Here is a 12,593-nt window from a genome sequence, read left to right on the forward strand (position 1 = left end):
CCAGGTTGGTCTGACAGGACCTGCCTCTAATGAACCTGTGTTGGTTGCCCCTAAGCATAATCTCCCCTGCTGGCCCCTTGCGGACATGTGCCAGAATAATTCTCTCAAAAAGCTTGCCCAGGATCGAGGCAAGACTAACTGGCCTATAGTTCCCCAGGTCTTCCTTCCTCCCTTTTTTGAAGACGGGAACCACATTGGCCCTCTTCCAGTCCTCTGGCACCACACCAGAGCACCATGAGTGCTCATAAATTTGTGCCAGGGGTCCCACAATGACCTCAGCTAATTCCCTCAGCACTCTGGGGTGGAGATCATCCGGACCAGCTGATTTAAATACTTCCAGTCCCTCCAGAAGTTCCCTGACTAGATCCTCCCTCACCCTTGGCCTAGGTGCGCCTCCCCTGGGGCCTGAGGGGGGCTGTGCACCTCCTGGGTTAGATGGAGGTCCTATGCTTCCATGCTGGGACCTGTGTGGGGTCCTGCAACAACCTATGCATCACCCACAGGCATGGGTCAGCGTGGTCCCAGGTGTAAGAGCTTGGGTCCTGTGACAACCTGTGCTTCACCTGGAAGAATGGATCAGATCACTCCCATGCTGCCCCGCACCTCTGCACTGGGACCCACACTGACCCAGGACTCCCAGCGCAGAGGCCCAGGTGCTGGGGATCAGCTTCTGCACTGGCCCAAACCTCCATGCTGGGATCCATGCTGACTCATGCTTCACAGGAAGGGACATGTCAAGGAGGCATGAGGCAGTGAGAGAGACAGGAGTCCCATAGCAATGTCTGTTTGGGACAAGGGTCAACATATGTTTCACCCAGTAAACAGAGGTGCTGTGGCAAGATGCATCCCATCATAGCTGATCTACCTAGTCATGGCATCTTCTGTTCCTTGCCTAAGTGTCACAAGCCTGTACCTTATAACAGTAGCAAAACTCTTCATTCAGGGTTAAAGTTGTTGTGGCAGGTGAATTCAATTGTATAACAACTTTAGCTTTCAAGTTCAAAATATACTGAATTCATTTAGCCCAGAATGTATTGAATGTAGTTAACCTCGTAGAAAAGACTGTGGAAACTAAAGCGATCAAGAACTGAGGTGGTTCAGAATGCCGTAATTTTTGTAATGTTTATTCTAGAAACATTGTAGGAACACTGTTTTAGAATAATGCAACCTACAATCCTCAATTTTCTTTTAGTATGCATTGTTGACTTGTTTTCCTGTATGTTTAATAGGGACTTTCAGTTTGGCCATATGGATGGAAATGACTACATAAATAGTTTACTAATGGAGTAAGTAAATTCTTATTTAAATGTTTTCCCTCATCTTAGCTTGTCACTAATTATGCTCCTGGTTTGAAAATAACCGCTCATCTGCTGTGCTTAAAAGTTGGCATTTCCCTCCCCTCCCCTCCATCAACCCCTCACCAGATTCTAACTTTGAATGTGGACTCCTCTTCTGTGGTAGTATAGGAGTGCGTTTTGTAGCTGCTGTGGTCCAGAAATTATGCAAGAGGCAAGGATTTCTTAGGGAGATGTCTTCCATTAGACTAACTATATAGCTGGGATAAAGTTCCCAAATGCAAGATTGGGGGGTGGGGAGGTCCTCACCTATTCTTACTTAAGTGGTTCCAAACTAAAAACAGGCATCTTAATCCGTATTTAGAGTTTAGGATTTAGGGTTTCTGTCTTAGCTTCTACTAGTTACTTCCATAAATGTTTTTAATAACTCCAATAATCAGTCATTCCTAATCAGGAACCTCACTTTCACAGTTAAGGCTCAGAGTGAATAGCCCTGAAAAAGGTACCAATATGTAGGTTCTAATACAGTGACGGTTAATACTTAGGCCAGTCTCTGCACAAATTTTTCCATGACAAAATGTGTCTCTACATTGGTGCTTAAAACATGTTCTATGTTTTATGCATGTTTTGCTTAATTTTTTGTAGCATCTGCTGTCCACCAGATGGCAGCAGCTGAAAGCCAAAAAGTGAATAGAATAAAACTATAGTGAAAGGCAATGTAGTGTTCCTTACCCTTTTAAGCTCAAGGCACTTCCCCATAACTGTTTCTGAATTTTGTGGCACCCCAGTTGGAAAAAAATGCAAATTTATTTATTATAGTGTGTTTAAAAATAAAACAAAGCTGAATATGACTGGAGACACTTTTTTTTCTTTAAGTAAAAACACTGGAGAAAACATGCATAAAAAACCATAGCATAATTAATGAGACACTTTAGCCTGGCAGGATCCCAGCTGAGAATTCCTAGGGAAGCATCCAAGTACCCCAGTGGTCTGTGGCTCACCTTATACAACCCACATGGTGTGCAGCCTTTGTGGCTCCCAGGGGCTTAGCAGTTGGACAGCCATGATCTAAGTTTTTAAATGTTGCTTCTACTCACTGAGCCAATGAAATCTTACAGGTAGACCTATGGCTATGGGTCATTAATGCATTGAGCTTCTGTTATGATTATGTCCAGCTTAGCAGAATATTTGAAGTGATACATGTGCAAAGGGTAAAAGGTCATGTTGAACGCATCATTTTGAAAGCTCTAGTCATTATTTAACTCACTAATTCTAGGATGCTACAATGGGAAGTTGTGGAGAATAGAATGATCTTCAATGACTTCATCAAAATCTTGATGCTCAGAAGTAAACTAATTAAAGACAATAAAACATTTTTTTACAGACACCATATTTTCCCCTTAACTGATTACCTTTTTTACTCCATTTTTCAATAATAGCAAATATATATTTCATTTTCCATGTGTTTAGTGTGTTCTTTAGCATTCTCTTCTAATGCTGTACATCCTGCTATGCCATAGAAAATCTTGCAACTTGTATGGTTTCTTTAGATTTCTAATCTGTTTGGCTTCTTCAATTTTCAGTGAATTGACAATCCCTACTGTTGTTGTATTGAACACTTCCAACCAACAGTATTTTCTGCCAGACAGACATATTGAGAGCATTGAAGACATGGTCCAGTTCATTAATGATATCTTGGATGGTACAGCAGAAGTAAGTTTTCAGCATGAATTGGAAATATTGTTTTGCAGCTGTTTGTGTTCCTGAACTGCCACTGAGCATGGTTGGACTGACATCTTATGTCAAAGAAATAAATGCAGTTTAGTGATTGTAACATGAATAGCGTGTGGCAATTTCTAGTCAGCTTGTTTTGAACCTAACCAGCATTTTTTTTCTTGTCTCGCGTATTGTTTCTACTGTAATTTGAGACGTTTAAAATTTTAACTGCCACAAGGCAGTGCATCAGTAATGGAAATAGTTTTTGTTGGACTGTTATGAAACTAAACATCTTGGGTCGATTCAATAGTTCAGGTAAAAAAAACCTTGTAATATATATCATTCTGCCCTTTATACCTCCTCCTATCTAGACATTGAGCCATTGATGCTACTTGTTGAGTATGTTGCTCCAACCAGATATATATCCACCTTAGAGTGTTTTTTTTCTAGTCTGTATTTCCTTATCTTGTTAATGAGAATGTTGAGAGAGTGTCAGAAGCCCTGCTCCATCATCTTTCCAGGTATTGAGGACAGGCTGACTGATCTGTAGTTCAGTTCCTCCTCCTTACCTTTTTTAAAGGTGGGTACTTTGCACTTTTTCAGTCATCTGAGGCCTTGCCATACCTCCACTACTTCTCAAAGTTGTCAGTACAGATACATTCTCTCTCCCCTTCTCTATACTTCTCTTCTGGGAACTTGGATAGTAGACATAATTTGAAAAGAGTTGAGGGATCAAAAATTCTTATAACCTTGCTTTGAAATTTTCAGTTCTTGAAGTCAGCCTGTCCCTGTTGTTATCCCATAGGAATGTGGGTTTGAATTATACATGGCAGAGGGCAGTTGACACTGATAAATTAAAGCAAAATAATATTATGAGAGAAGAATGAATGCCTCATGAACTCTTTCACAAAGTGCTTGAAACATCTCTTTTTGGTAGAAATTTCAAAATAATAGGTGTCATCAGGGAAATAAATATTCAAATATTCTGAAGTTTTTCTCTTTGCATAGAAAGCAAGTTTTATAACCTTTCTGGAGATTTTAAGGTATTATGAAAGAGAGAAGAATGAAAGATAAGTTAACTTATATAACTGAACAGCATTGACTGTTTTAATACCTTTGTTCTACTTAAAATTACAGGCACAAGGTGGTGATGGAATTCTGCAGCGAATCAAGAGAATAATATATGATGCCAAATCTACTGTAGTAGTAAGTAAAACAATGTGTACAATTGCAGTATAAAGTAAGCACCGTTGTCTGCCAAGTGTAAACCATTATGGTCCTTTTCGAGACAATCAGACACTTTTCACTTAGAATATATGTAACTTCATAATATTTCTGGCTTGTTGGATCCATTTAGAGATACCTTCAGACAACAGAACCCTGTAAATTGCTTTGAAAAGTATTTTTTCATTAATCCCATTCTGTTGAATTTTTTAGTGTCAAACATCTTTTTTTTTTCTTTCTCCCCATCAGTGAAAATGATGTCAAGTTAAAGGAGGTTATACAGAATTCAGAAAGCTTTGTTTGATTCGTCTATAGTTTACTGGAATTACTGCACCAGCCTACATTGAAAAATGATACTATCTAATTGGTTTAGGAAGGATATAATTGGAGGAGAATTATATACATGGTAAAGATTAAAACAATATTGTTGTTACAAATCAGAATTTTCCTTGAAGAGGCTTTTGTTAAGTTCATTTCACCACTCGTGACTTCTTGAACAAGAAACTTACACTTAAGTTTTACACAAATTTATTGATTGTCTGATATTTTTCAGAAATAATTTATTGATCCTTTCTTTAACTGTAAAGTCTAGAATAATGCTGATGCATTTTTGCCGCCTTAATGAAGCAGTTTTACCTCAAGATTCAAGATGCTTGTTCATTTAAAACAAAATTTACCTAACAATTCTAACTATTTTTTTTCTTTTCATGAGAGAGGAGCAAGTCTCCTTGGGTTTTTAAATGAATTGTAAGTGAAATTTGAGAAGTGCTATAAATTATCTTACAGTTTCCAGAATTGCTATTGACTTCAAATTATGTACCAACAGTCTGTATTCAAGAGTTCACCACTTCTGGGCTGCTTTCTCTTTGGTTTGCCACTGGGTGTCATCAGCATCATGTGCTATGGAATCTGTACAGCAGACACAGATGGAGGGACAGAAGAGACTATGGCAACTAAAAAAGAAACTGGAGACAGAGAACTCACAGATGAAGGCAGTGAGGAAGAGCAAGAGGAGGAAAACAAAGAGACAGAACTTTCAGATGGAGAGCAGAAACAGAAAAACGTTTTGGATAAGAAAAAAGACTAACGTTCCTAGTTTAGAGAATTCCGTAGAATTTCCAAATAGAGACTTATTTATTGAAATTAGTCATTTGATGATGATTGTCACAGAAGAGGACTTTTGTCTGTATTATGCTAAATTTGACTTGCATGTATTCAAATCTTACCCATTGTGGGGAAGGCAGAGGGCAGGATTGAAATCTCTCTTCATCTTTTTACATCTTACCTAAAAGCAGTTAAAATGGAGAAATATACATGTGCTCTAACTCTCACTTTTTTTCTCTGAAGGTTAATATTCTAACCTATTTGTTTACAGACAGCAGTCAGGTAAAAAAATGTTCTTATCTTCCAGTCCTTGCACACATCATGAACTATTAAGTGGCCAACACGAAGCAGGCTTTTTTCATATGAACCGAAGTAAAAATTCTCAGGAAAGATTATAATGAACTCTGTAATTCTTCAAGCTTTATATTTCTGCAAACTCAAGAATGCTTTGGAGCTTTCTCGAAAGGCAGTTAGTGTGCAGTACCTAAAAATGTTTTAAAGAAATGCATTTATTTTACTACTAACTTGTTATGAATTACAGAATTGCTTTCTATTATGTGCAGTACAGTTACTGGCATTTTTCTCCAGAATTTCTATTTAATGCAGAACTTAACAGTTCTTTGTTAAATAGTAAGTCTTTAAAAAGCAAAGTTTAAACAACTAAAATGTATTTGAAAGATATAAAGGGGTTTTTTTTCTTTTAAACTGGAAAATAGTTCTGATTTCTTTTTTAACAACTTAAACATTTATCTTATTTTAGAGCAAGTTGTTATCTAAATTTCTGATTGCAGAAGGAACTGAATGTGGCTCCTTTATGGAAAAGTAAATACAAGCATCCTCAAATGTCTGCCATTCTTGCACAGACCATTAATGACAGGCTTTTCCAAATACTTTGCAAAAACATGTTTGAAGGATATAAGTCTGTCCACAATCTTAAGTTCATATTGCTATATTCTTAACATGAAAAATAAATTTGTTTGAATGTGGTTTTAGATCAGATGGTTGATATTATTGGTATTTGCATTTGAGAGTTTAACTACACGCTATAGTTGTGGAGGAGATGTTAATGGAGTACAGCATTGTTAACATTCATAGAAAGAGGGATATTTGTCAGTGTAATACATTTTCATTAGCTATTTAATCATAAAAGTCATTTCTCATAAAACTCCATGACATTGTAATGGACAAAGTTCTCTCCAGAGTTGAAATCTCATGGGATAAGCCACAAAACAGACTTTGGTTGCATTGATGTCATGGAGATTACCATAGCAACTAAACTTAGGCTCCTCATTACTGAGGGTGCACAATATTCAGTTGTACAGTCAGCCATGAGTTCTTTCTAGTTTTTGATTTTGTTTTCTTTTTAAGGATGTGTAATACAGATATTAATGTCCTCTGTATAAGGCAGCTTAATCACTCTAAATATATATACATGCTCTAGCACCAAGGGAAATATTCCTGATTCATGAATATGGATAAGCTTAAGTAGAAGAGATTTTGTTGGAATTAACTTTCCGGTATATATGACTCAAGGTAGGTATTGCCTCTTCCCTGTTTAAAAAAAAAAAAGAGTTTTGATTCTTTGGCTTGTATCGTCTAGCTATGTTTTACAGCAGCTACAGTGCAGAGTGCAGCAAAGTAGATGTCTGACTTCAAGGAGTTCATAATGAAATGTTTGAATCCAAGTATGTGATGAAGGTTAGAAAACTGTTTTCCGAAAGCTCAGTATCAAATCTAGACTCTAGCACTGTCACTTTCATTAGGAAAGACTCTTGTACTGTCTCTGCTTGCAATGGCTATCCACCTGTAGAAAAGGGGGGTTTGAATGAATAATAGCACAAATCCCTGGTATCATGGTATGACTTTTTTTCTTATACCCCTCTCCTCTCCACCTCAGTGTATTGTCTCTTCATTTATATTGGGGGAGGGTCTTTGCTTTTTATTCTTTTTTTTTTTAATGTTTTAAATTGTAGAAGAATTTCCAGTTCACGTAATTTTAATTGGCACGCATTTAAAGAATAAAATGCATAGAAATTATTTTGCATTTTGTTCCAAAGTTATTTAAAACATGGCTCAGGTGCTGTTGTGTTGTTAGAAAATGCTCCACTTACTTCCAAGATTTTTAAATTCACAGTAGCTTTCAGTTTTGGCTCAGCTTGGTGCCAGTAATCAAAATGTGAAGCTCTGAGCAGTTAAGATACTTCCTGCATAATCTGTAATTCTGCCTTTTTCCATGAGGTTTCAATTACAGGTAGATTTATTAATTTAATATATTTATCTACCTTTTTCCCTAGCTGTTCCTCAGTCTGAGAAGTTTTGTAGATCTAAAATGAAGATGGCTACTGGGGATTCCTTGGTTGCTCTGTCTTTTTTTTAAGTATCTTACCTAAATCCAAGATGACTTTGAATTTAAGATAACCCCCAATAATTAGATTATGTACATGGAAAACATAAATATTCTATAATTTCCATGTATAGAATCTAATTACTGGGGGGCCATCTTGAAACTTGCTCCCCTGTCCCCTCCACTGCTAAAGCAGGGGAAGTGTAGTAGGGAGCAACTAGTAGAGAAGGCAGGTGGCTAGATTTACTCCCTATCAACCCCTCCACCACATGATACCTACATCTCTGGCCCCAAGACACCAAAGCATCTGCCCCCACCACTGCCGCAGCATGACTTGACATGGGCTAGAACTACCACGTGCTCCATGCCCCAGGCTAGAACAAGGATGGAGATGCAACTTAGATTAACTGGCCAGGGTGGGGAGGAGACAGAGGTGGCTAATGCAGGTGGCTGCTGTAGCTCCAACTCTGGCCCTGACCCAGGTTTGGGCCTGTAATTGGAGCCACAGCAGTTGCCAAACCTAGCCCCCTCTTCCCTTCCCTTCTCTCCCCACCCCACTGCCGTATACCCAAATCCAAGATGAAGGGCTCTTCCTTCACCCTCCTCTCCCCCACCATGTTGAATGGGGTGGACTTGTCTTGGATTCAGGTATATACAGTAGTTTGTTTTTGTTTAAATCCTTTTCTTCCCAGTGTATTGTTGCAAAGAATTCAGTTTTAACCACTATTGCTCAATGTTAACTTTATTGTTTTATTTTGTCATTTTGTTTCTGTAGCTACAAAGAGTAGCCAAACATCTTGTTGCGAAGTCTTCTAAAGAGACCTGGGCCTGAAAATATATGCCGTGGTACAGGGCTCATGAATACCTATTGTGGAAGTAAACTGGCAGATTTTTTATCGTTTGATCAGTGAGAATTGAGGACGGTACATCTGTCAGGGACACTGTCAAATCAACCAAAAGCCCTCTAAGCTATGAAAATCCAGGTTTTAAGTTCATTGCTTTTCTCATCACATGTTTCTCCTATTTTTTGTGCCCAGGATGAGAAACATCTCAGATAATCTTTTACTGAAAATTCCCATATAGGTTGAGACATGGGAAATTCAGACAGACTTGTGGCGTAAATCAAAGGATTTAGTTTTGATTGTGATGAATATAGAACACTGAGATGGAGATGGCTTTCTATTTTATCTTGGGTTGTACTCTAAAGGCTTCTGAAAGCAACCCTGCTAACTTGAATTCATGAAATAATGCAGCTTTTTTGGTGTCAAGTGTAAACCTTTGTTTTTCTACAATAAAAACATTGAACAGCCCTTGTGCTTTCATTCTTCAGTCATGCTGTATTGCATTGGTTTGACATAATATTTTGAAAGAGGCAGCATTTCCTAGAACAATCCTAATCATAAATCTAAAATGTGCTTTATAATGTGTATTTAATGAACTCGCCAAAAATGCTGGGTTCATCCAGTCTGACCCAAGCTTACCCCGTAATTTTGAAGATATTTATCATTTAACACTTTGCCTAGCTTCTTTTTCTCTTCATCAGTATGTTTTGTATTTACAAATACAGTTTCTGAAATGAGAACTGCAATCTATAAATAAGCATTTCATAAAAACTTTTTTAATCAATAGAAGCTGAAGTAATTCTTATTATCTCTTGTGAAACTTTTTTTTTTTTACTGTGAAGGAATGTAAACTTTGTATTTATTTGTATTTCTTTAATGATAATGGTTACACATACAGAATTTCTTATACCTGTTTAAGGATGTCATAATAAACATTAGCCACACAGGGGTGCTTGCTCCATAAAAAATATGAAACCAATAAAAGGGCTGCTATCCATATGTGAAACACAAAATTGACCCATTTTTATACTAAATAATACACACAGTTCTTATCTTTTTAACGCTTTATTCCAAAGAGAAGTTTGCTGGTTTTATCTGTGTCATCTGAAAGACTCTTTTTTGTGATTATTTAAGTAACACCCTTAAGTCCAAAAAAAAAAGTCTCTATTTGTTAGCTACCTGTTCTAGCAGATTTCTGGGTGAAATGTATGTAGCATTCTCCCTGTAAATAGCCCATCTTTAAATTATTCTGTTCATATGCCACTTGACAACACTGGCTTTACATGCTAGTATACAGAAACCATGATAGCTTGTCTATATTTTTTTATGGATAAGTGAAATCCTTAGTTTTTCCAAATGACTAGTGTATTAACTATTCCTTTTTTAATGTAACATGTCCTGAATTATTTCATAAATGGGAATAACTATCAGCAAGAAAATTCCTTTGGAAGGCTGTTCCAAAACCTGAGTTTAGGGAAGGAATGTCCTACCTTGCATGGTGTGGCTGTGTCTGATAGCAGAGGACTATCCCTTGGACAGTCCTACAAGAGGTCCCTTTCCGTTTTATCACTCTTTGGGTAGTAAAGTTTTATTATGAACTGTTGCGAACAAACATTCATGTACTGTGCTCATCAACATGGCTAACATTTTAATGTATGCAATTCTGAGGTTGGCTGATATGTATTATATTTTCAGCAAAGATACTACAGTAAGTCATTAAGCCAGTTAAGTGAATCTTTGGGGTTTTGTAATAACTACCACCTATAGTTGGAACTTTTGTTTTGTTGTGAAGGATGACACCAATCTGAATACTTTTCCATGAGAATTTTTGCATGTTATTGTCAATAATGTATTGAATTATTAAATATAATTATAACAATTAGGATTGCTTTAGAGGTAGCTCAGTATCTAAAAAGAAAAAAAATTAGTTTTGATTTAATTTCAGTGCCAATAAAAGAGATGGGTATTTTGCCATTCAGGAACAGAACTCATTTTCAAATAAGTCCTTCTGTAACATACATACTGAAAACAAAGCTCCCCTGATGTTTGATGTGACTATTATCACATATACTTGTAACTCAGAATCATATTTAGTGCATTTTACTGCCAGTGGTCAGTTCTATTCATAGTCCCCCATTCTATGCTGAATTCTTTAAATGTTCCTTTTTACCCAAATGATTATTAACTCCCATCCTACAGTACTTGTAAAAAGTACTATTTTTCACCAACTTTTCATTGACTCTGAGAAGATTTCTGTGGTCTGCAGTTTGTCATTGTTTAGTATAGTAAAATGAGATAAACACAAACAGCAAACCTAGTGGACAAATCTTTTGCAGATTCCATTCGAGATTCTTGACTAATTCCAGACTCTACAGAAGAAGTAGATGTCAATACCCTAGAACAGGGGTGTTCAACCTTTTTTAAGAACTACTCTTTCTGGTGGTGGTGGGAGAGGTGGCCACTTCATGCGAGCAGCACCTGTGCAGCCGGCAGAGGGATGCCTCTGCCCCCACCCCCACCCCCTCCACTCCTGGGAGGTGGTGGTGTGGCATAGTGGGTGGAGGTGCTGTCTCCACCTTTCCACGCATACCCCCTAGGACCATTCCAAGTATGCATAACCCCGGTAGACAACCCTAGCCCTAGAAGTACTCCCCACTTGACAGAATTAGCCTATTGGCTCTGTTGGAGAGTCAAAGAGAGGGCATGGCCAAGATGAGGAACAGTGAACTAAAGTTGTTCTCAGATTCTGGGAAGCCTTAAGGCTTTCCCCCAGTTAATTTCTTACCCTAAATAACCCGGCAGCTCCCCACTTTAAATCATTTCTCCTCCTATTCTAGAGCTAAGCACAGAGGGAACCTGATATTTAATGTTTGCTCATAGACTTTACCATAATGCAAATATGGTCACGTTTATCTGTTTTCGTAAGCACAACTGTGTCTGTGTGATGGCTTGGAATATGCCAGCCTTCCAGTAGTTAAGTGGCAACCACCTCCCTTGCTGAGTTGCTATAATCCTTGGAGGACCTCTTCATACAAATCTGTTGTTTAAGTTGAATCAAATCTGTGTTTGATAAAAACCCAAATGCCAGCATGCATAACAGGAGCCTACTTATGGGTGACACAGCAGTGTTCTCATTCTCATAGAGTATTGCTTCCTAGTATCTTGTTAGGAATTTCATAGTTTAATTATGAATTGTGTAATATAAGGAACACAGCATGCTAGGAACTACAAGGAGCAAAGACCATGACATTTCACTGTACAGAAAGAATAGCAAAAGATTCTGCTCTGTAATCATAGCCGGGTTTGGATGGATCAGTCTTTAGACTTGAGTAACACTGAAGGCTATCTTTCTCTTTGCAAAAGATTGGGTTCCACAGAGTTGGTAAATTTATCTGGAATGGTGATTTGCTTTAGGAAGAGATTCTTTCACTCCCCCAGCTGCTTAACTCAATAGAAAATTACAGATTCAGGAGAAGAAGATTGAAATACACTGAGATGCAGTATTTGAAATTAAATACCAAAACAAAATAATTTATAAGTGAAAATAAAACTTAAGTTCCAAAGGAACAAAAGAGTATTTCCTAATTTTTTTTAAAGCATTTTATTCCTGACTGCTTTCAAAATGAAATTTCATCAACTTTAGTGATTTAGTCAAATTTGATCATTTTGGAGGTGGAGGTACAGAAAAGCATGTGCCATTTAACTATTGGAACAATTAACATATGAATGCCAAGGATTTTCTATCATCTGAAGTTGTATCAAGTTTTCAGTGCCTTCCTGAGAAACTCTACCTTTGGCATTGTCAAAAGGTGGGCCACTGCAATAGGCCTGGCTGCCCTTGCTGTCAATTGTCTACTGCTGACATGCTTGCAACCTGCCAGTTAACCTGTCCCCCTTCCTCTGCCTTTCCTAAACCTACTGCTGTATTGCCACTGATATCCCTGGCTCTGCAAGCTAGATAGCATTGCTTAGAGGACTGAACCCAGCCCATGGGCTATAGGTGCCATCCTGTAGTCTAGCTCAACCGGAAGTTACAAGCTGACGGCAAGAACCACTCGGGGTGCAGAC

At 37.9% G+C, this 12,593-nt stretch overlaps 1 protein-coding gene across 1 annotated transcript in view; it reads left to right on the top strand.

Moving 5' to 3' along the window:
* Nucleotides 1-8,081, top strand: part of TMX3 (thioredoxin related transmembrane protein 3) — a 68,627-nt gene extending 60,546 nt beyond the window's left edge. Inside the window, exons 13-16 of the mRNA XM_019524683.1 lie at nt 1,230-1,286; nt 2,879-3,008; nt 4,149-4,217; nt 5,062-8,081. Coding sequence (XP_019380228.1) covers nt 1,230-1,286; nt 2,879-3,008; nt 4,149-4,217; nt 5,062-5,322 — 517 coding nt within the window. The 3' untranslated portion in view covers nt 5,323-8,081. The remainder of the gene's footprint in view (nt 1-1,229; nt 1,287-2,878; nt 3,009-4,148; nt 4,218-5,061) is intronic.
* The last annotated feature ends 4,512 nt before the right edge of the window (nt 8,082-12,593 follow it).

Source organism: Gavialis gangeticus, unplaced genomic scaffold, assembly GCF_001723915.1.
Source record: "Gavialis gangeticus isolate Ggan-Ray unplaced genomic scaffold, GavGan_comp1, whole genome shotgun sequence".
Lineage (NCBI taxonomy): Eukaryota > Metazoa > Chordata > Crocodylia > Gavialidae > Gavialis > Gavialis gangeticus.